Source organism: Lycorma delicatula, chromosome 9 (genome assembly GCF_047948215.1).
Source record: "Lycorma delicatula isolate Av1 chromosome 9, ASM4794821v1, whole genome shotgun sequence".
Classification (NCBI taxonomy): Eukaryota; Metazoa; Arthropoda; class Insecta; order Hemiptera; family Fulgoridae; genus Lycorma; species Lycorma delicatula.
Genome location: NC_134463.1, coordinates 47876841 through 47903240, shown reverse-complemented (window position 1 = coordinate 47903240; position 26400 = coordinate 47876841). Strand labels below are relative to the sequence as shown.

The window sequence follows — 26400 nt, the reverse complement described above, 5'->3', positions numbered from 1 at the left end:
TTTTGTCGTAACATAGACCTTAAATATTTATTAGTTATTAGACCTTAAATATTTTTACAAAAGTTTGTAATTAACGATTTTAACGAAATTAAACCGACTATCTATCGACTGTTTGTAACGTTCTTGTAACATCTTTTTCGCGTTTCATACGAGCGTCGATCAATATTTGATCCTTTTTTCTTCTTTGTACGAAATAAAGGAATCAGTGTGATCGTGAAAAATTTGGGTTTTCAGATTTCAACGGAAATATCCATTTTTTTCATCCTTGAATCCATTTTGACTAGTTTTGGCGTGACGTCTGTACGTATGTATCTCGCGTTAACTCAAAAACGATTATCCGTAAGATGTTGAAATTTTGGATTTAGGACTACGGTAACATCTAGTTGTACACCTTCCCTTTTGATTGCAATCGACTGGACCAAAAGTGTCCAAAAAAGCCCAAAATCCCAAAAAATTTGGATTTTTGACTTCTTCTTAACTGAAGTAATAAGCCCTCATTGAGAGCTTTTCAGCGATATGTCATAAGTGGTACTTATTTTCATTGGTTCCCGAGTTATAGCCGAATAAAATTTTAATTCGTGAAGTTAATTGGATCTTACAAGGGAAAAGCACATCTGTTTAAATCCGACTTCATCTCGTTTTTCTTTTTTTTAACTCTTTTTTTTTTTTATTTAAACGCATTGATTTATTAATAATTATTAACCTCTGATTGTAGTAGATTTTACAGTAAATAATAATTTAAAAATAACACAATATCAAAATGAAAAAATATCAGAAGTTATTAATGAAATAAAATTTTATGTACTTTTCATTTTAAAAAAAATATGTATATGTAATTTAATAGGCGTACAAGGAAGTCATGTGGGGTTCACATCAGATTTTTTTTTACTAATGTTTTTTTAAGGCTTTTGACACTATTTATTTCAATTTAAATGTTTGTTTGGATTCCTTTAAACTATCTGAAGAAAGTAAATTCGCTGTAAAATATGCAACTAATAAAGTTACCTAAGATTTCTTTTTTGGGGAAGTGGTGAATTATGATGAATTTTAAGTTATTAGAGTTTTAATAAACCAAAAAAAGTTCTAAATAGTTAAAAAAATCTACATTTTGTAAATTTTGATCGTTTCCCTACCCCTAATATTGCTCTCAAAGTATTTTTGAGTTATTTTCTCTACTATATGCCTAGAAAGAAAACAAAAAATCGATTAAAAACATATACAATCATTAAAAGGATACCTTTTTTCGATTTTTGGGAAGGGGAGAATTTGGAGGTCAAAGTTTTTTTTTTTAAACGGTAATATAAGCATGAACGCATCTAGTGAGTTTAATAAAGAATGAGGTTATGTTTAAAAAATTTTGAGAAAATTGACCCCCAGTCCTTATCTACCGCACTCCTTGTAGAATAGCCCCCAATTTTTTACCAAATAATTTCCCCACATACATGAGTTTCTATGCCAAATTTAATCAAACTCGGTTTATCCAGTCAAAAGTTATTTAGTTTAAAACACAGAAACCCACATACATACATACAACCGAACATTATTCTCATTTTATTTTTTTTTAGTTTTTCGGGATCCCTTGGTCATGAAACGTCGAAAAATGAAAAAAAATCTAACCATACGCCATTTTTTGACTGATTGTAATTCTTTCCTTTCTGCAGCATAACTCTATATTTATGATGCCAGAAGAGTAAAAGTGGAAGAAAATGGGAAAGTTTAGATCATAAAAGGCTACGTAGTAGAATAACCGTTTTTAAAAAATATCCGTTAATGAATTGCACCTACTGGAAAGAAAATACAAGACAACGGGGATGAAAGACGTTGGAAGACAAAAGAAAGGATGAGTGCCGGAATAGGGATAATGTATTCAGTAATACTTCTAATGGCATTTAAAATAATTCAAGTGCTAAAAAGCGATGAAATTTACAACAGCCTAGTAACAAATCTAAGTTCGAATCTTTGAAAATGCGTAATCAATCATTCATTTTTAAAAATTTATTTCTATCTGAATTCTTTTTTTCCTCCTACCGCCTCCAATAATAAATTCTGTAATTTAAAAAATAAAGAAAAACCAAAAATGTGTAGAAAAAAAGGAATTCAAAAAAAAAGTAATAATTTACGCCATATATAATAAAAACACCTATATATGTGATTATTTTAAATAACAATCTATAATAAAAACAAGCTTAACTCTTGATTAGATCATCGTGAGTAGAAGTGACACAATAGAAACACCCTTGTGTACGTATGACTCCCATTAACTTTCATAACACCCACGATTTGGTTCTTGCTTTATTATATACATATACTGTTACAGTTCACTGTAACATTGTATGTAAATGAATGTTTATGCACATTTGTGCGAATGCGTTTTAGTGAGAATTCAAATGTGTTTGAGTTAGAACTAGTAACTAATCTCAGTAGAGTACAGTGGCTGATGAATGTCTTATGTCTTTACAAGCAACTCCTCTTGTCATTTCACCCCCATATTCCTAACTTGGGATTGTTGAAATTACTAAGGGCCGTAAATCAAAGTGACATTTTGCGGTGTACTGTTAGAATTAAACAACAAACCCCCCTCACTAACATTTCAAGGTCAATTAGGAATTACATTAACTTAGGTTAGGTTAATTTTCGTCGATTAGACATTAATCAAATCTTTGTAAGTATAAGTAAAATCTATCATAGAAACTACTTAAACCACTAGTTCACATGGCAAATCATTTGGTGCTGCGGTTAGAATAATGGACTCGATATCATTTGATGTAGAGTTAGATTCTTGTTGTAGACCTGTTAATTTTTCATGTATCTTTTAATTCAGTTTAATTATTATATATAATATATATATGTGTGTGTCTTTTTTTGCTGAAACTTTCATTTACTTACAATCAGCTTCTACAATGAAGTTGTAAGAAAGTCGTATGGCTGAAAATTAGTTGAAAGAGAACCACCCAACCGTAATCCTAAAGTAATACAAAAACAATAATCAGAAACAGATGTTTGTATAAGTCGACTTTACGGTCGTATGCAACGCGAAAAAATTTTCAAGAATATGACTGTAATAACCTATAATTGCTTAATTACTAATATTTTCTCATTTTACATGGCCAACATGCGTATTATTTGACCAGAATGAACAAGAAAAAATTTAAAAAAAATTTAAATCAAGAAAGGAAGTTTTAAGAAATTAAAAATACGAAGAAATAAAAATATGAAGGAGTTACGAAAAAATATTCATTAAAAGAGAGGCGCATCCATGAGCGGGAGTTAAAGAATTAATCTTGATTGTTTTCTTTTGTAAATTTGTTCGCAGAAAATGAAACATGTTGAAAAATAACAAAACCATTTTTAATTATAAAGTGGACACTGCCCTAAGACTCATTTTTTAACGTACATAATTTAAGATCTCTTTATAAAATGTTTTAACTGCGAATGTTTTATTTAAATATAAAAAAAAAAAAATTAGAAAATTTCTATTTCATTTTAATTTTATATTTATATTAGACTGACTGCAAATAAATGAAATTCAACTGAATCAACATTATATATTATTTAAAAATAACAACTGCTATTTTTCTTCCGCGTAACTAATGTCCCATGTATAATGATCCCATTTTGGTAATTGTCCCTCGACCACGTTCCTCATATCCACGTTTTACACATCACTTTTTAATTATATGAATTTTTAGTTCATGCCTGTGATAAAATACAAATTAAGAACTATAAAGGTATTACAGAAGATCTGAAGGATATAATTGTATATTTAAATATGATAATGAAAAATGAAGAAAAAAATATTTAAATTTTAACGAATGTTGATTTTAAATATAATAAAAGTAAAAGATGAAGAAAGGTAAACCGTGTTTTAAAAAGTAGGTGGGAAATGGGAATTCTGAAACAAATGGTCTCCTGCAATACTTTTAACATTTTTCAAGTTGAAAACAAAATTTAAGAATGCAGTAATTATATAGGGATAAAATAAAAATATATTCGGACGATATATTTCGATTTTAATTTGAGGATAACACTTTTTTCAGTAGAAACCAGAAATAGATTAGAAGAAATATGACCACTATGAACTTATGTCTAGAAGAAAAATAGAATTTTAAGATAAAAAACTAAAGAAAAGATAAGAAAATGGGATGAAAAGGAGGGCAATGAAGAATAAAATATTCTCTTAATGTTCCAGTTAGAGGGAGTCAATTTTGTATTTAAATCCCTATTGACCAATACTCCATTATAAAGTTTTGTTTTAGTGAAGGAATACTAGAATAACTAGAGATAACTATTTATCGACATATCTGTTACATTAATAAACGTACTGAACTACTAGGTATTCCTCCAGAAACAAATATTATTTATTTCCTAAAAGGAACCCTTAGTTAAATCATTTTTTTAAAATTGTACAACTTTCAAATTTTTGAAATTATTGCCTCCTAAAACTTTTCACAAAAGTCTTCCCCAAGCATGAAAAAAAATTCAAGGAGATTCAGTAGATGAACAGACTGAATCAGACGTTTAAGAATTTAACCTACCCAGATAATGTGCAGAAGATTAATATTTCTATCAAAGTTTAATATATAATTAAGTTTATCGCAAGAGAGATTATTTATTCGTCCGATTGTTATTAACACTAAAACTAATGCAATTTTTATATGTAATTAATTACAAACGTCACTACTATATCTCAAACCATAAATTATGTCTTAGTTATAAAAAAAAAATGATTTGCGCTTTAATCATACATCTACTGTTGAATAATGAATGTTTTTTTTTTGGATTTGCTTTTTTTATTGTGATAAAAGCCGATAAAAATTAGACCAATGATCAAGACATTCCCTCTTCCGTATCTCAGATTAAGTTATCATTTAACACCCTCGCCCGTTACTACGGTAACAATATAATCTAAATAGATGAGCCGATAAAAATTAGACCAATGAACAAGACTTGTGCTCTTCCGTATCTCAGATTACAATCATTTAACGCCCTCGCCGATTACTACGGTAACAATAAAATCACAATACAAAAACCAATTAAAAATAGGATTTCATAATAAACTGTTTCAAAAAACATTTAGTAAATTTCATTAGAGGAGTCATTTATTTGGTGGTCCTGTAGATAAAATATATTTTACAATCCAAATTTTACGCGTAAAACTTTCCCATTTTACCTGGTTAATCAATAAACCCAAAAATTTAATATGCATGATATCCTATCCTTTTACTCCGAATAATAGCACAATACAAACAAAAAAATGGAAACAAAATAAAAAAGAATGTTCGTTTCTGATCGTTTATCAAGTCGATCAGAATTTGTCTGCATCTTAATCTAAAAAAAATGGTTATTTTAAATAGTTAAATATTTATGCTTTATTAATTTATTTAAAACACTTATTACTTATTCACTTTTGTTGTATTTATTTATAAAACTACTGTTAAACAGTTAATTCAAAACGATCAGCTAGATTTCTAGATTAATTTGATTTGAATTTCATGAAGAGAAGTGCAGCGGTAGTGGTTCTCAATATTATTCTGTTCAAGAAATACTTAGACTGTTTGAATTGCTCGGGTCCAGTTGGTTCCAATCAAATGCGCTTGGCGTCGTCAAGTTCGACAAGATCAGCTGATTACAATGCGGTTTTTCGATGGCAAAAACTATTGCTCCTCTTCACTAGTTGGGGGGGGGGGGGAGCCGCCGCCATCTTTTGAATGTTTTTCCCACCGGTAGACCTTCTCGATAGTAGAAACAGCCAGGAGAGGAGGAAAGTCAATCTCATACTCATTCAGGGCATCATCATCATCACTCACTCTGTTCCACGTATTAGGCCGAAGCTCCTTGCTGGCGACGTCCAGACACATACATCCACCTGCAACGTTTTCCTTCTAGCAGCCTCTAGGTGTCTAGCTACTTACCGCCGATGAACTTCATGGTCTCTGCTAGCCGAACGGCCATTATCGCTATCCACCATTGAGTGAGGGGGGGTTTGGGGCGTATTTCGGACCGATCGGGATTGGTCATAGTTCAAAACAACAAAATAACAAATAACTCAACCTATAAAAAATAATTTAACTTCAAAATAATCAAGATAGTTAAACTTCATAACTTCTATACCGCGAATGTAAACAACAAAATGAACAGTATTTTAATAAACGCCTAATTTATTAAAATAGTAGTATTTATTAGGTAGGTTAATTTATTAAAAAATCAGAAATAAACATTTTTATTAGCGTAAACAATATCAAAACATTAGTAACAAAAGCAGACCGCAACAGAAACTAACCTAAACGGAACTAAGTTAAACAAACAAACTAGAACGAAAAACACAAAAAAACTAAACAAAACACGAACGAAACTGCTCTAAACAATAAACGAACAACTAACTTGTACTACTACAACAAAACTTAAAATATGGACTCAATGAAAATGTGAAAACGGAGAAAGTTATCAACATGTCTAAACTCGCTCAGATCTCGACCTCACACAACCCGGTATACATTACAATTGGTTTAAATTAAAAACACAATTTTTTTTTTACAAATCAAAACTTCATGTTTTTATTTTATTTTTTTGGTTTTTATATTATGTTTAGATATAATATTTTAACTTTTTTATAATTTTATCATAAATTTTTGTTTACTGGTCATTTAAAAAAATTTACTTTTAACTTTCTCAGAAAACTATTAGGTTACTATAATTCTTTTTGTCTTAAAAATTTAATTATACAAAACGCTACTCAACATTTTTGTGATTTCTTACAAATAACTCGTAGGAGAATAAAAAGAGATAAACTTTGATAAATCTTCCACAATCACATACACGCGCGTGAGCACGCGCATGCGCGAGCGCAAAGACACACACACACACATCCGTATAAATTTTTTAATATCTCCTAATTTTTTTCAAATTATAAAAGTTGCTCTATTTTATATAATGTATGAATTAAATTTGAGTTTTAACAATGCTTATTAATTTAGGTTAGTTAAAGTTCTTAATTTAAGTTTAATACCAGTACTTAACCCAAATCATACTTTAAATGGAGTGGTAGTGAGGTCCTACCACTATAATATAGAGGTGTACTTGATTAATCATTTGGCAGATAACTTTTATAATGTTCTTATTTTATTTATTGTTTTTGATGATGTAAATACGATTTCACCAATTTTAATGAAGTTACCACAATTAATTTATCCTAATTAGGAACATTTTTTTACTTCTTATTACTTTTTTTTGTATTTACACGCTCAGAATGTATTTAAAAAAATAAAATCAGGTTTTGTAGAATATTCTTCATGGCAGCAATGTGAACGATTATATTCTGGCAATCAGATTATTATTTACATATTAAAAATACAATATACAAAATATTTTGTAACGGGTACAGAATTTATATCGACAAACAAATTTAAAAAGAAAAATCCAATAAAACGGCAAAGAAAAAGCAATTTAAAGAATTATTAGGTATAAATAATGCTGATAAAAAAAAATAATAAATGGATTACCTAGTAAACATAAAGATAATTTTTTTTTCAATAAAATAATATACATAAAGTTGTCTTTTTTTGCAAGACCTCAATGAAATGTATGAGGGCGACCTCAGTTCTATTTTGCACCTTAACTTTAGTTCATCCAAAGAGATTTATTAGATATTGTATACTAAAGCTATCATATGCAATTTTCATCAATACGTTATACATATTTTTATGTAGATGTTGAATATGAAAGCGCGGCCTATGTTTTTCACTGTAGTGTTGCGAAAATATTAAACTTTATACATATTATATTGTTGAAAATTATCTACTGTTTATCTTTACTGGGTAAACAATTTTTTTAAAAGCATGTTTTTAATTTTTTTTATTTTTATTTTATACTTTTTATTAGTACGATCTTTAAACATTTAAATATTATCACAAATGCTCCCTAGATCGACGTAATATGCAGGTATTGTGAATTTTACAGAACATCTTGAAAACTTGAATATAATATAGGAGTTTTCGATCTCGTGCAAGGGTGTTCGAAGCGTTACGTTCGTTGATCGATAATACCAATGTAGATACATCCCAAAAACCTTCTGCGCATGAACAAGTGGTAACCGTGAAAGGAAACCGTTATCAAACTCATGATCTAAAAAAAAGGATAGAAACGCAATCTTAAACTTCGTCATCTTCAAAACAACTGCAGTATAATATAAAATAAAATAAAAATAAGTATCTATCAGTTAAATAGAAAGATTCAGCATCGAGGTATAGATTTCCATGTTCTACAGTAAATAGGAGAATAAACATCACCTGACGTTCTGCTGTTCCGTTCCAAACATTAGGATAGTGTTTAGCAATATTAGAAGTAAGTGTGCGGTAACAGTCGAGCGTAGGTGCAAATAGTATTTGACGAGAATTTTCCATTTGGAGACAGTGTTCTTTCCTGTGATTAAGTAGGAAAAGCTGTTCCATGAGTTGTGAACAGGGAAGAGGGGATATTATTAAATGATAAAAGAATTAACCAGTATTCTTTTGTGAATATTAAAAATATATAGATCATGAATAACATTAATTATTGATTTTTTAATTTTAATCTCATTTTTATAATCACTTGTTAATTCTATATTAATTCTTAATAGCTATTGTAAAGTTAGTTCATAGGAAAACCAGAATTGTATTTCTGACTTATTTACTTATTTTAAACTCTCAATATTTTTAACAAATTGGTAACGCGACAGTACTAAAAAATAAATCTGAACTATAAATGAAAAATAAACAATTTTTTTTTTCAATTTTTATTTTTTATTTATTTTTTTTAAATAAAAATATTCGTGAAGTAAGAGGAATAAAATTTTCAATATTAATGAGCACATAAATACTTAATACCGATACATTAATGTATCAGTATTAAATATTATGTATTTAATGTGATGACCTATTCGATGTCATGTGATATCCTACAGCTATTGTATTAAATATGTATTAAGTAAAAAGATTAGGTTTATGTAAATTATAAAATGATTTTAATAATAAACACAAGCAAACGTTTACGTATAGTGAGCCCGGAATGATATTCATGTAGAATTATTATACTTAACCGTTACGGAAAATATTATCTTCGTTGTGCAGACATCAGGAAAAGCAAACGAAAAAAAGTTAAACAAAGAGAATAGAATTTGTTTTATGCCTGAACCCATTTTTAACTATTGGTTTGTCTGTATTATATAATAGATCGATATTCATGTAAATTAAAATACATATTTATTTTTATTTCAATTTTTAAAATAAATTAAAAAATAAATCATTCTGACAAAGTATTGAAAATATTAAGTAAACAAGTACATACCTCTAAGATGTAGAACTAAAATAATTTTTTTAGAAAAATTGGAACATAAAAAGATTTGTTAGGTGAACAAGAAAGTACAGAATATACCATAAATGAAAAAAAAAAAATGATAAAAATATAAAACTTTATTTTTTATTAAAAACCAAACTACAGGGAAGGTATAAAACAATATCTTAAAAAAATAATAATTTTAATATTGAAAATGAGGAATATTTTCCACAAAAGTATTCTATGACAAATGGAAAGATTTTTTTTGGGGGATTTTAGTAAATTTTTGGCTAATTACAATGTTGCCAAACAATTTACTGCTTTTTCATTCCGTTATATGAACGCTGAGAAACAATGATGAAGTAACATTTTGAAATACATCTGAGGGAAAGAATATTGGTTTTCACCTATATTGGGGCTTAAAAGAGATAAGAAAGATGGAGCTTCGTATGTTGGGAAAGCTATGTAACTCTGGCTCAGAGAGCATAGTTATCCATAGACTACTGCTTGAAAGAAAAATTAAGTGGAACGTTGATATGTAATTATGTAATTAAAGAAATATGTTAAGTAGTAGTTGTATTCTTTGAAAAAAAAATTTGTGATAATTTAACAAACTTTTTGCGATACAAATCCATGGTTACCACATCTCTCCACCCATATTTCAATGACGGAAATTCAGACGTCATTGTACAAAATTTCATAAAAATTGCCGTATTCAGTAAGAAAATAACAAGAAAGAAAGAGGTGACCAAAAAGCAAAAACAACAAGGTTATTATTATTATTCACTATCCACGAATGAAATCCCCCAAATATATAACCAAAGTAAAATACTAATGTAATAGAATCGTTTAATTAGTACAATAATATGATTTTTAGTCTAGACACAAAGAAAAGGAATTTTTTGGTTCTATCTTTAATTTGAATAAGGCTTAACACATAAGGAAGAATTTTAGCTACATAAGGACATATTATTTGAAAAGATTTGTCTAAACTTTGAGTAAAAGTTTTAGATGCGAAATTCATAATAACCCGTTTGATCGATTCTCACCAAAATGAAACTTAATCAATGCCCAATATACAGCAATCATCGTGCTAATTTCATCCGAATTGGACCATACAGTCTGCAGATATGAAGTTAAAATAATACGTTTATCCTTTTGCAATTTTTCAAATTGTTTTTTTAGAAATAAGGTCTGGCATATTAACTGTTATTTACTACCATAATGTCTGCCACTAAAATATTCAGCCCCCTCTAATTAAATCAAGCTTTTTTATAATACATAACACATATTCTTATTATATATTCAGATTTATTCAATGTCTTGATAGCTATTTTAAACTACTCTAATGTAGTTTGTGTTAGGCTACATTGAATCTTTATTTAGTTGTTGAACAAACTTTTAGCATAAGCTTTGTTAACAATTCGATATTAAAGGAGTACATAACATATTGCGTAATTATACAACCTTGTATTCTAATTATCCTACAACTACTTCCCTTAATAATTTTACGTACAATAGTACGTATATAAGTGAAATATTTATCTTAAACAAGTTTATAATGGGTAAGTTTTAATCAGGAAAATTAACACCTATAGGCCAAACTTTAACGTATATTATCAAATCTAAAAGACGGAATAAACCAATAATTATTATAACTTCAGAAACTGATTTGAAATTATTGTATATAAAATATATATATTCGAGTTTTAATAAAATAAGATAACTCTTTAACTTTTCTATTAAATATACAAAAGTAAATGCTTCTATCAATAAACGATCTATTTTTCGGTGGGAAACCATCCTACACAAGCATCAAAGTAGCTCCAAGAAGGAGGGATTACTTCAAAATTTTACATTGAAAGGGACATATCATTTAATATGTCTAAAGTTGTATTAAGTGACTAAGTGACTGTAGATGTGACTCAGTAGTGGTCTCATACCGAAAAACAAATCAAATCAAAAACAAAACAAATTTTTTTTCAAATTCTCCTGCCTCAAATCGTTTGAGGCAGGAGAATTTGGTAAAAAATATTTAACATTAACTGTAAACCATTTTTGGAACTAATTTTGAAAAGTATTAAATGGTTGCAATTTTTATTAGTTTTGTCGTAATCTGATTTTTTACCAATAATTAATATCCTCTAAAATCATATGTTACAATCCTATACATTCTATTTAAAGAATTTTGAGTTATCCCTACAGAAGGATTGAGTGTCATCACATTTAAACCTCTTGTAGGTACAAGATCACCATCTTACGCAGAAAATAGATTTTTTGTTATAGGATCGTTTGCTAAATTAATCTTTTCCTATTTAATTGATAAAAAGTTATTTAAGGATTATCGTACCTTCATAACACTGGGTACATAAAGAATAGCAAACGAAACACTCTATTTTACACGGATTCTTTCCATAAAATTTTCTTTGTTTTTCTTTTCTTTTTTTGAATTTGTTGTTAAATAATTAACAAAAATATTATTCATAAAATTATTAAGATATATAATATATATATATCTATATCATCTGAAGCAATACCTAACGGTGGTCACGGAAAATAAACAAAAAAAATATATATATACAAAATATATTTTGTAATACATATTTCTAACATTCTATCGGAAGGACACGCCACAAGTTTTTATAACAAAATAAAAAAAAAATTATATATATATATATATATATATACAAATAGTCACGTTTATAAGTTGAATGAATTTTAAACAGTTAATTAAAAATCAGGTTTGTTTAGAAAGTTGCATTTTTTTTTTTTTTTTTTTTTTTTAAAGAAACGTATATTGCTAGTGCAATTTGCAATAAATATTGTACGAAACTCTTTTTTTATTTTATTTTTGAATCATCATTCTTCTGGCTTTCTGAATTAAAGAGTTTTTTTTTTTAATTAAACGACTAAGAATAGAATTTATTAAAATTGAAAGTTTATAATACATTTTACGTGACGTACTTTTAATGTTGATGTTTTTAAGCGCATTCTTTTCCTAGAAATAAAAATAAACTGAAAATTAAAAAAAAAAATTAAATTATTAAAACAGAAATTGTCTAGCTTTCGCCGATGACCTGGCTCGTTTGGCTGAATCGAAGAAGATACATTAGCACAAATAGAACAATAACCAGAGATAGCCCAGAAAGCAGGCTATCAGGTATCCTTCATTAAAACTGAAATCATGATAAACATAAAATCATTGACACTTAAAACAACAGAGATTGAGTACGGAAAGATAAAAGTCACCAACCATTAAACACTTAGGAGATATTATAACAGGACAAAAATAGATAAAAAATCAATTGAAGATAGAACATCAAAACCGGAGAAGCTTAGATTTATAGACATCTACAATAAGAAGAATCTCTCCAAGGCGGCGAAACTGAGAAATTATGTAACTGTAGTAAGACCAGTGACCTGTACGGGACTGAAACTTTATTTCTAACCAATCTCGAAAAATTGCTCAGAATCGAAAGAAACATATTAAGACGCAACCATGGACCAAGAGTAACAGAGAAAGGATACAGACTAAAATCTAACAAGATCTACAAAATCAAGAAGACCTAGAAACAGCGGTAAATAAGAGAAGGTTAAATTTCTTGGGACATGTGATCAGGAAGAATCCAGACAGGCTAAATAAATAAATTTTTGACAAGCTGTGACACATGAAAAGTAAGTCAAACTAACTTAAACAGATGGAAAAAAACCTCCTAAGGAATAGCTTGAAAGAAGACGACTTTTACAATAGAAATAACTTCTGAAGAATAATTTACAATGCAAAGGTTCTTCTAACAGAAAAGAGGTAACAAAAGAAAGTGGACAGATGAGGAAAAGCGAAGCCATACTGAAAAATGAGAAACGTGGTAAAAAGAAAAAAAAGATAAAAAGAACTGATATTTGCGTGGTTCTAACTTGGTCTATTCGCATAAAATAAAAATAAAAAAATTGAAATTGTAAAAAAATTAAACAGGTAAATAGGAAATACATACAAAGTATTAACAAACAATGGTAATCCTTTACAATGAAAAATGAAATTTAGTTGATGTTCCTGCTAAAAAAAAATCTGTTTTCGTTTAACTATCACACTCAAACCAAAATGAGTGGGGCAACTCTAAAATACTAAGTGGAAAGAGTAGGGTTGTGACATAAGTTTGAAGGTCACATAATAAAATTTGACGTAAACAAACGTCGGGCTAGGATTATCTTAACCAACCCACCGGGTTGATCTAGTGGTGAACGCGTCTTTCCAAACCAGGTAATTGGGAAGTCGAGAGTTCCATCGTTCAAGTCCTAGTAAAGTCAGTTATTTTTAAACGGATTTGAATACTAGATCGTGGAAACCGGTGTTCTTTGGTGGTTGGGTTTCAATTAATCACACATCTCAGGAATGGTCGAACTATGACTGTACAAGACAACATTTCATTTACACTCATACATATTATCCTCATTCATCCACTGAAGTATTATCTGAACGGTAATTACCGGAGACTAAACAGGGAAAAAGAAGGACTATCCCAACCACAATAGCGGACATTTAATGTTTTCGCAATTACAATGAAAAACTAAAATGAAAAAACTAAAAAAACTAAAAAAAAAAAAAAAAACTGAAAAACTAAAAAAAACTTAAATTTAATTAATGCTTCTACCACAAAACTATACTCTTGTCCTTATGAGACTACTACTTGAGGTGTACTCTAAGCCAGTTATAAACTATTCGTAAAATATATTACATGACCACCATTTTTTTACGAAGCAGGAGCGATATAAAATGCCTAATAGCACAGGCGAAACGAGCCTTCTTCAGTCATAAATATAATTTTTTTACATCAAAAATTAATTTAAATGCCAGGAAAAGATTTTTGAAAGTATACGTTCGGAGTGTCGCTTTATATGGAAGTGAAACTTGGGACGATCAGAGTATGTGAGAAGAAATGATTAGAAACTTTTGAAATGCGGTGGTATAGGAGAACGTTAAAAATCAGATGGGTGGATAAAGTGACAAATGAAGAGATGTTGCGGCAAATAGATGAGGAAAGAAGCATTTAGAAATATATAGCTAAAAGAAGAGACAGACTTTTAGGCCACATATTAAGGCATCCTGGAATAGTCGCTTTAATATTGGAGGGCCAGGTAGAAGGAAAAATTGTGTAGGCAGGCAACGTTTGGAATACGTAAAACAAATTGTTAGGGATGTAGGATGTGGGGGTATACCGAAATGAAACGACTAGCACTAGATAGGGAATCTTGGAAAGCTGCATCAAACCAGTCAAATGACTGAAGACAAAAAAAAAGAAAAGAAAAGACCACCATTTTGGTTAGGGTAGAATTCAAAAGTTCTATTTTCAAAGCTTTTTAAAATGATTTTTCACAACCTAACACTTTCAATTTAAAATATTTGGGTTACACCCCCATTGTAGCTTGTGGAGTATGATGACACACATCAAATATAGATCGTTCTGAGGTTGGAGCATTTGGTAAATTATTTTTTTTTATGTTTAAGGTATGAATAAAAGTTATTTAAAGGTTACCATACTTTGTTACAGTATATATATATATATATATATATATGAGAAATTAAATGAAATACTTAAACGCTTTCTTTTTCTTTAGTTTTATAAATCAGTATTATTAATAAATACAGTTATAAATGATGAAATGAAATATGGTAAAAATAACAAAAAGATTTTTTAAATCACGTAAAAAAAGTAGTCATTTATTTTAATGAAATAACTTTTTTATTAATAAAAAAAAAAATAATAAAATAAATTTTTTAAAGAGCGTTACTGTAAATGTACCGGTAAACGTACAGTCTTAAACAGACTAGGCCAATCATTCCTGAGACGTGTAGGTAATTGAACCCCAACCACCAAAATTATCAGAGATTCACAATCTAGTATTCAAATCTGAATAAAACCAATTACGTTTAATACCTTTAACTACCTTTAATAGGATTTGAACCTCAGACATTATTTTAATAATTATTTTCCATTCATTAAACTTCAATTAAAATCAATGACCATAAAAAAATATAAAGATTTATTAAAAATTAAAATAAAAACTAAAACAATTTAAACGAACTAATCTTTTATAATGAAATTTTTTAAATTATATCTATAATAATAATAATAATAATAATAGAAAAAATTTAATTATTTCATTACATAAAAGTTTTTAGAATTAATTATCTTTATAAAAAAATAAAATTTATATTATAAACAAAGAAAAGGTTATATCAAAAAAGGTGTATATGGCTCATGTGGAATAAAATTTTATATTCTGTATGAACTTAAAAAATCCTGAATTAGGGACTCAGTTAAAAATACGAATGCATATTTTAATAAGTTTATCAGACAGTGGTATATATAAGTTTGTGATCTTGATAAAATAAAAATATCTTTTTACTCAGATACTTAGTAAGAAGGAAAGTGAAAAGTAATAAATAAAGGTAGACCTTAACGGATAGGAAAAGAAAAAATACAGGAAGAATAAAGGAAAAAAACTGTTGAGAAAAATGAGTCAGAAAAAGGTAGGAAGATTTATGAAAGGAAACATATATTGATTTGTATAAAACAGGAAGAAATCTTTCAGAATGGAAAAAATTTCAAAATGGAAAAGAACATATATATATATATATATATATATATATATATTTTATGTATATAGATTGTTATACAAAGGAAGAATTTTAAGTAACTTATCGTGCAGGAAAAAAAATTATAATATTGCTAAAAAGAATGTTTAAAAATAATATTTAACATTTCTCAAAATAAGTTTTCTTTAGTAATAAATTAAAATAAAAACCATAAAATTTTTAATTTTTTGTTACACAAAAATAAAACAAATAAAAATAAAAAGTTTGTCCCTTAATAAATGATGGATGTCATTAAATCTTAAGATAGGTTATTTATTTTTATTTTTTTAGGCTTATTGTAATAGAATGTTATTTAAAATTAATTGATATAGTAGTTTTACAACGAAAATATTTTAATATGAATTATAGAAACTTAGTTTTTGAAAAAATCATTTAGAATAAAACTACGTAAGTAATAAAAAAAATCTTGCGCAGAAATGCACAAGAAGACCGATTTTCGTTATCTAAAAATATGTAACATGGACTTACATGTTTTGTAATTTTCCCCTCTCAAATCTTTTTGACATTAAACAAAGCGTAACTCAAAAACTATTCAACCAATCTTCGTCGGAGGCACCGTCTTGTCGCGGATATAAGGCCGATCAGAAGTTTTGGGAGCTGAACTACTGGCTCACGCTATTCCTGACCGGCCATGGGGACTTCCGCGCCTACCTGTGTAGTAGGAAGAGGACGGATGAATACCGCCCAGCTTGTTAGGCGATTACCGGATCGCTCAGCGTGGAAACCATCACTGCCACCACGTTTCGGAGCTCCAAGGATTTTGATACCATTGCAGGACTCGTGACGAGGGTTCTTCAGGGAAAAGATCGGGGTACTCGATGATGTAGGACAGCCTTATGAGGAGCTGCCGTTTGCTCATGCTTGTACACGTGGGTGGTAGCGATGAGGCTACCGTTAGAGGCGTTGCATTAAAGACCGAGCTCCGGCTGACAAAGTGGGGACCCAGGAACGGCATAGCGGACCTAGTGGATCTTACTCTGGCGGTTCGAGGTGAGCGCAAAGTAAGATCCGACAAATGGGCCGAGACGGGGAGGCCCGTTAAGAGTATAGGACGCTCCCCTGAGCTGTGTTTTACTTAACTGCAGGATCCGGTTCAGGGGAGAAGTTGAAAAATAAAAAAATAAAACCAATCGTCATCAAATTTTCACAATAACACCTTTTGATACACTATTACAACATATTTAAATTTCAACAAAATGATTTAGTAGTTATGGAGATTTTTGAGTCACAGAATTTTATTAATAGGATTATAAATAATAAGGAAATCGCAACCTAAATGAATGGTATTTTCGTACTCCTCATACCTTAAAATGTAAAGAAAATTCATTTTCATTCCTACTCCCACCATGCTACCAAAGTAATACCATACATTTCTTTTAAAGTCTGTAAAAAAAAGCGGCAAAGAATTGCGTGACTTTTCAAGTAAAGTGGATTATACTCGTATATTTTTTTCACTTAATTTTAATTTAGGGTACGATGAAAAACAAAAAAAGCCAAAATCTATATGCAAAATAAAAAATATTGATAGTAAAAAAATTATTCCTTTATACCTTTTTATTATTACCTTTTAATGGTTATTATACCTTTCAGAAAATTTTGAGATACAGGACCCATGATCTTTTCCGCCCCTTGACATATTGTAATCAAAATTAAATCACATCATTATTCCATGTGTTCAAGAGAATGCTATAAAACTTTAAGAAGATTGGTTTATCAAGTCTGAAGATATGTAAAATAAAGAGAAAAATAGGCTTACTACATCCTTCGTCCCTGAATTAAATTGCCCAAATTTATTACCAAAGTAATACACTAATGTAATTCTATCAGATGATTCCATTACGTTACTACTAATTAGATTAATTAATAGATAATTTAATATAAGAACATCATTCATTCCAGAAAAGAAAAAAGATTTTTTTCTTCCACCCCTTTATGGGGGTTTAAGTATGACAAAAAAACACCACCAAAAAATAACTTGGCCATGTAGGGAGGTTTAAATTAAGGGAAAAAATATGTTCCCATTCCATTGACAAATTGTGACCAAAATTAAATTCACCAGTGGTTTCAAATACAGACATTATCGTGCAAAATTTGATCAAAATTGGTTCATCTACACTGGAGATATCAAGTAAAAAACAGGCCAACGTACATATAAACATGCGGAATTTTTTAATATGTGTGTTTCATTCGGTATGAGTTGGTCATTAAACGTTAAGATCTACAATAACCTAGAGATGCAATATATTTTCTCTTATATAGTAATTCTTAAATATTGTATCACTATACGACTGCAGTTAAACTGTGCGGACGGGAATTGAAAATGGCTATATTAACTGGTATAGGTAAAACTTGGGAAGAAAAATGAATCAGCAAGGAACATATAATTCAGAATATCAGGTAAAATAAAAATGTTTAAAAATTAAAAATTATAGTGAGAATTTTTAGCACTGACTGATCTGAAAGAATATTTTATTTATATAATTTTTCTTTGTTTATACGCAGGAGTTGAATGATGCTAAAAGGTTATTTTGTGAAGAGACTGAGTTCTAAATACTTTAAAAGAGAAATTTTAGTGTTAATTGGACTGAAAGAATTCGTTAACTGAAATGATGAATTGTATGGTATATAGCATTTCTACCAACATGCGTGGATGTATATATAGCGTACTAAAAAAGTTTAAAATTTTAAAATCTGCGTTAAAATTAGCAGTGATATTTGATCTGTTTTATTCCTATATTTTTTTATTCCTTATGCAGCAGGGTTTTATCGCGATTTTCTCCCGGGACTTTCATAACCTATTCTACTTGTGGAAATAACCGAAAAAATACATATTAAACATAAGTCTTAAAATGCTTCGTTTGCAAGTTACGGCTAGTGAAATATTTCGCTTGGATTTCAACTACCCCGTTGAAATGAAGCCATACTAAAATTTGTAGGGCGTTAATTAAAGAGCCAAATAAGTAATTTCTGATGATGTAAAAAAATTTTTGATTTCCAAATTGAATGAAATAGATTCCAGAACCGTATCTGCCCCAGCTTGTGAGAAATCTGGGGTAAAAATCCATAAATTTGGGTAAAAACCCCTGTTTTTTTTATGTTTGACGTATAATAACTTTGTTAAGTAGGTAATACACGCATAAAAATTAAGAAAAAAACTTGTAGAGAATTTAATTCTGAACAAAATGATTTAAGATAAGATGAACAAACGAAAAAGTAACAAGAATTCGAATTTTAGTAAGAGACAGTACATTACTACATTTGTCATTATTTAATGTAGACAAAAACCAAATTATTTTTAATTGATAAGAAGAATTTGTAAAAATCAAATTTACTGTTTAAATTTGCTATTAAAAAAGTAAAAAAGAACTGGAAATTATCCAACAATTGTAAAATAAAAATTACTTAGAAGATATTTTTTTTATTAATGAGAAAAATACAATAAATTATTTCTAAAATTATTATTTCAAAGTTGGCAGTAAAATAACAGCACATTAATGCACAATACTGTATTAGTGTTTAAAATCATTCTGTAAGTTACGTTAAGTACAACTGTTACTATGAACTGTGCTGTCATTAACGAAGATTTTCTATGAATTTTAGTTTGAACGTAATCGGTTTACCATTAACTAATCGGTTTACGCAGGTAGTGCATTCATGTCTCTGTTACCATTTAAAAATCTTTCCCGGCAAATTCTCTCCTTCCATCATAATCAATAAAAGCTATCTTACCTTTTATTGCATAAATATTAACCGAATTTTTCTAAGTCTTTCTAAGCACAGTAGAATACATACGATTAAAAAAAAAATAATTTGGGGGACAATATTTTGATGGCTGGGAAGCCAATGAAAGTTTAAAAATATCGATTTTTGTAATTACAACTTTTTTGTTTATTACATTTTAATTGTAATATAATTACTTTTAATTGTAATTAATATGTAATATTAATAGACAACCCGCCGGGTTAGTCTAGTGGTTAAACTCTTCACCGCAAAATCATCTGGTTTTCGAAGTCGAGAGTTTTAAAGTTCGAGTCCTTGTAAAGGCAGTTGCTTTTATATGGATTTAAATGCTAGATTTTGGATACCGGTGTTCTTTAGTGATTGGGTTTCAATTAACCACACGGCTTGAATCTCTTCAAAACTACGCATTTACCAGTACATTTACACTTACGCGCCAGACTACGCACAGATGACTTGGCATCTTTGTAGAGTACGGTTAACATCTTGTCACTGTGCTGTTACTCTGTAACCTGGTATACATAAATAAATATTACAATAAAATTTCAGTATAACTCACCCCACCTCAAAAAAAGAAACATAGGTAATTTTTTGTTGGTTGTACTTTTACAGTTGGATTTTTTAAAGTTTTTTTCCATTTAACAGAATAAACGTAGAAAAATCAAAGAAATTTCTTGGAAAGTGATTTTGGGGGTGGTGGAGCAGACAAAAGTAAAAAAATATCGATTTTGAATTTTTTTAAAGTTTTGCATGCATCATTTACTTTTCCACTAGTATATAAGAATAAATAACCAATGACAGGAAAGTATAACAACTTTGTTGAGTTCGTAATTCTAAATTTAATGAAAAAGTTTTAATTGACTGTTTTAATTTTCTTTTTTACGTGCAGCTTATGTTTCTTTTCTGAATCCCTCTAGAAGGTCACTTGATCATGGATCGTACAACGGAATAACATACGGTTCATGTAAATATATATATTTTTTTAATAGTTATTTTGTTTTATACGAGTAATATAAATTATTAAGTCAACCTCCATGGCAGAGTGGTAACGTATTTATCCATAAGGTTCCAATTTGAATCCTTGTTAGGGATGCCATTTTTCAAACACCACTAAATTTATCAATCAAAGTGAAACTACCTGAACAAAAGTTTATTATCAATTTGAGAATAAATCAACTAATACAGCTTTTCTTTTTCCTGTTTAGCCTCCGGTAATTACCGTTCAGATAATACTTCAGCGGATGAATGAGGGTGATATGTATGAGTGTAAATGAAGTGTGGTCTTGTACAGTATCAGTTCGACCACTCCTGAGATGTGTAGTTAATTGAAACCCAACCACCAAAGAACACCGGTATCCACGATCTAGTAATCCGTGTAAAAATAACTGATTTTACTAGGACTTGACCGCTGGAACTCTCTTCTCGATTTGGGAAGACGCGTTCACCACTAGACCAAGTCGATGGGTTTAACAAATACAGCTGCGGCAAAAAATCTTTACATATTCTAAGATTAATTAGGGTTTACTTTCTTAAAAAAAAGCATTAAAAATTAATTTAATTTCGTTATAAACTATACTATAAAAAATAATCTTATATGTAGTAAGTCAATAGATAATAAGTAGGTTTGGTTTGATAATTATCTTTATATGGTTCCAATATTTAAGTGAAACTATAAAATCCTAAGAGATTATTATTCTACCTGTTTCTATAACGACTTAATCTTTCATCTGGATGGTCCAGGGTTTGAAAACCAGTCAGAATTGGTATTTTCCATTGCATTACAAAGTTTCCATGCACAAGATTTTAAATTACTTTCTGTTATAAAAATAAGTTTGTATTAATTTTCATTGTGTATATTAATAAAATTAATACTTGCATGTATTTATATTGATAATAATTACTTGCATGTAATTTCTGTGAATTTTCATTTGGAAGAAAAAATAAATAAGTTTATATTTTGAAAAACTTTGAAGAGTTACTTTGTCAATAAGCCTCTCGGTCACGTACCGCACATATAATAGCCGTCTACAGACAAAGCATTCAAAGAGATGTAATATTTTGTTTTAATTAATTACTACTGTTTATTATATATTTTATACAAGAAAAAAAAATCCTTTTGTTCGTTGTTTGAAGCTTTCCGCAGAGGGAGGTTTAACTGTAAAGTGGAATGGCTTAGATAGAAGGAAATCATCACCTCGTAAAGAAAATATATGATGCTCTACTGTTGTGCAGAGAGTGGTACACCCACTCTGTTTTCACTCGCAGTTCAAATAATACTTTTCAACTTGTTTCGTTTTCATGTATTTGTTTATCTTTTTATCTTTTTTTTTTGTTCATATATATTCCTGTTTGCTAGTGCATGTAAGTGAGTGCATATTGTTTTATACAAATCTACAGTTTATTTATTGTTAATGCATCACTATAGCGACTTGTAGACGTAAAGCTTTCCTTATAAACTTACTGAGAAAAAAGATATTTTTCCAATTTCCCAATTTATCGTCACTACCTTATACACTGAATATTTCTTTGATACTTAAACTGTGTAATTAATATTGGATAGCCATATGAATTTCGTTGACTTTTAAATAAATATTGAAATTTTCTACATATATATATATATATATATATATATATATATATATATGTAGAAGTGTGTGTGTGTGTGTGTGTATAAAGAAAATTTCAATATTTATTTAAAAGCAAACGAAATTCATGTGGATATCCAATATTAATTTCAGTTTAACTATCAAAGAAAAGCTTTATTGTAGAAAAAGAATAGTTAACTTTATTTATTTAGGTTTGTAAAACACTTTTTCTTTGCTTTTAACACAAACTTATTACATGACCTAACAAAAATATTGTAGGTAAATATAAAATAACACATGAAACTTATAATTGTTTTTAGCGAGCAAATTATCAACTTGTATTTTTAATTTTGATTTTGATTTTTTTTAATTCCAGACTTACAATCTGGATGGACAAATAGGTGAATCATCAGCATGTGCCACGGCATTGGTCTGCGGTGTAAAAGCTCGTTTAGAAACTGTTGGACTGGATACAAGAGGTCAATTTCAAAACTGTTCATCAAGCTTATTGGCTAGAGTTGATTCGTTGGTTGACTGGGCTCAAAGTCAAGGTAAATAAATCAAAGTAAAGTTTTTTATACTCGTGTGTGCGTGTGTGTGTGTTCGTGCGTGCGCGAGTGTATAAATATATATATATAAGGAGTCACAGGAAGTGTTGGCCAAAGGAACTACTGTATAAATATTTTATTTCGCTTCACTTTCCCTATAAATTTTTTCAATAAAAATTTGTATCAATTTGTGTGAAAGTTTTTATTTGAAAATTTCAAAATGGTGGCAATTAAAATAATTTTAAAAACGTAAATATTAGTTTTATTGAATTATGTTTCTTAAACTAATATGTTAAGCCTTTTATTTTTAACAAAATGACACATTATTTGCCCAAATACGTTGATAAACACCCGAGATATGTATGAGATTATTATAAAGGATACAAAATGTTACTCAGTGTGACAATTTTGTATCTGTTCTATTATTATTATTATTATTATTATTATTAATTCATTTAGTGAAGCAAGCACAAAATTATTAGACTACGTAACTATTGTGTTCCGCTTTAAAATTTCAGTCATATCTCAGCTGTCTATCAACCGATTTTTTTTGGGTTTGTTCTGCTGCTTCCCTGGACTGGCTCAACGATTAAGTACTATTCTGTCCAGGGGATGTCCTTGCTACTCTAAAGAGCCTCCCCACCTACCGACAATACGTCTGGCACGGCAGGTCGGCTCACCGGTTCCGGATCTTTTTCTTATCTTACCTCTGCCTCCAACCGCTAAAGCCAGGAACACCGGGACCGGCTATGCCGTTCCCGGGCCCTGCCCCAGTAGCTGGGTATTGCCCCGGCTACTGGGGCAATATAACTGGTATTATAAACAAATGTTTATATTACCTATTTTGTTTATAATACCCCAGTATTGCCCCTAAAGTTGTTTTTTTGATCACTTGATTACTATAATGCCTAGGAAGGCATAAACAAATTTGGTTACAATTAACCACACATCTCAGAAATGGTCGACCTGAGAATGTAGAAGACTACACTTCATTTACACTCATACATATCATCCTCATTCATCCTCTGAAGAATTATCTAAACGGTAGTTACCGGAAGCTAAACAGGAAACAGAAAGAAGAATATTACTGATTCATGTGTACCACTTACAGTTGTTTCTATTTATCTTTATGTATTTTATCTCTTTTGGTTTTATGTATTCACACTTTTCTTTGTATTTTAATTTTAAGTTTTTGTTTTCTGTACCTAACATCTGAGGAATGTACTGTGTACCAAAACTACTGTCATTTTTAAATAAATTTTGTGAAAATCAATAAATATATTCTGTTTTAATTTTATTTATTTATGATGGATTTTCATTAAGTAAAGGCTTCGACCCAACTACAAAATGACGATTTCGCTTCGTTTTCCTTGTTACTGCTATATTGTTTTGTTTTTGTATGTTACGAATTAATATATGAATTATGAAATAAATTTTCTTCTTACTAAATCTAGAATTATGAAAAAAAGTGTTTTTTTATGGGAAATATTACTTTTTATGGAAAATTACAAAAAAGTTATAACTCAATTGAAGAAAATGGTAAAAAAATTTAAATAAGTATATGGAATTTTGTATTTTTTTCTCTCTTTCACTTTTTGGTGTCCGTATAGATACCATTTAGTGAAGTAACACATCATTATTTGGCAAAAAGTGTACAAAATTAGAATTAAATAACTCTTTTCTGTCAATAAAATTTGTATATATATATATATATATATATATATATACTGCTAATGTCCGTGGCAGAATATTAGCGTCACGGTCTTCAATCCGAAGGTCCCGGTTTTAAATCTTGGTTAGGCATGGCATTTTTCATGTGCTAAAATTTCGATTTTCATATTCCTTCTACAAGCTCTTCTATAAGCTGTTACGGTGAATTAATTCATTAAATCAAGAATAAATGTATTTATATATAAAAGTTCAATATGTATATGTTATAATATGAACCTTTTATAAATGCATATAAAAATGATACAATACTATAGCTATAAATAAAGAACAAAAATAAATCATTAATCAAAATCTCTATATACAAATTTTTGGTTCTTCCGCAGTGAATCGGTTCGCAAAAAAAAAAAAAAAAAAAAACATTACTGCTAATAACTGAAATTCAATAATAAAATATGCATAAATTATTGCTGTTCGTACGTCCAATTTGGCATTTTCACACGGTCCCATATGCCTAAACACGCTTAATAAATTTAAAAATGAATTAATTGGTTGGTTACATATATAACCTGGTTAAAATCGAAGTTTAAATTTATTTCCAAAATATTTTATTATTTATTTTAAATAGGAAAAGATCTGTTGTCGTGTAATATAATATTTAAATAAATCCTTTAATTTTAGAAAATATTTTAATTATTTCAATAACAACAGCGTATTAATAACAGGTTCAAAAATAATTATAGTTACTATCATAGTTACTACTTTGATGCCAATGGAATTATATCAGAAAAATGTGATATGACGCGATGTAATGCAGAGACTAGAATTCTATCAAGGAAATCACTAAGAGATTGATTTAATGAATGCTGCCTCGAGGAGCTATTTGAAAAGCTAAAATGGGAAGAAGAAGGCATATGAATACATTTTGCATATCTAAACAACCTGAGATTCGCAGAAGATACACGTTTCTACAAAGACACATACAGGAACTGCAGGTGGCTGGCGAACCCTATGGTCTAAGGATGAGCCTTAAAAAGAGCCAGATCATGTTGAACAAGTTCGCCGAAAAAAAGAAAGATTTTTGTCCACGCAGAAGAACTTGAACAGGTAGATCATCACTAACCACACATCTCAGGAATGGTCGAACTGAGAATGTACAAGACTACACTTCATCTACACTCATACATATCATCCTCATTCATCCTCTGAAGAATTATCTAAACGGTAGTTACCGGAGGCTAAACAGGAAAAAGAAAGAAGGTAGATCATCACTACATGCATATTAGCCAACGGTTGTCAAGTGAGGGTGATACAATCAAAGAAGTCGAACGAGGAGTTAAGCTTTGGTGGCAAGCATTCAGGAGACTTAACATCGTTTTCAAGAACAAATCTTCTTTTGCCTTAAAAAGTTTTTCGATCAATGCAGTCCTAACCTATGGAAGCGAAATTTTGATATTAACTGTTCAGTCATTACAGAAGCTGCGGGTAGCATAGAGATAAAGGGAACGATGTAGGCTTGAAGTTATCAAACGGAATAGGAAGTACAGGTCTTCCTATTAGATCATTCCTAAAGGATCAAAAACAGATGAAAATACATGACATCATCATGTTAGAGAAATAAAATTGCGGTGAGCAGATGGAATAAATTAGCATTTGAATTAGATTGCCACGAAAACGACCAAAGGGTCGTTGGATTGATGATATCATCAAGTCAATTGGCAGAATATTGCAAAGATGTATTAGTTGTAAACATACTGAAGAAGCCTTCATCCTGCAGCGGATCGATAATAAATAAAATGATGATGATGGTATATGATGATGATATATATATATATATATACAAGAATTAGGAATCGATAGAAATACCAGAGCCGTTATCCAGGAAACTGTATCAGGA

At 29.3% G+C, this 26400-nt stretch overlaps 1 protein-coding gene across 1 annotated transcript in view; it reads left to right on the top strand.

Moving 5' to 3' along the window:
- The window catches only part of LOC142330199 (alkaline phosphatase-like), an 887512-nt gene that overhangs the window by 476503 nt on the left and 384609 nt on the right, over positions 1-26400 (top strand). Inside the window, exon 4 of the mRNA XM_075375322.1 lies at positions 22664-22838. Coding sequence (XP_075231437.1) covers positions 22664-22838 — 175 coding nt within the window. The remainder of the gene's footprint in view (positions 1-22663; positions 22839-26400) is intronic.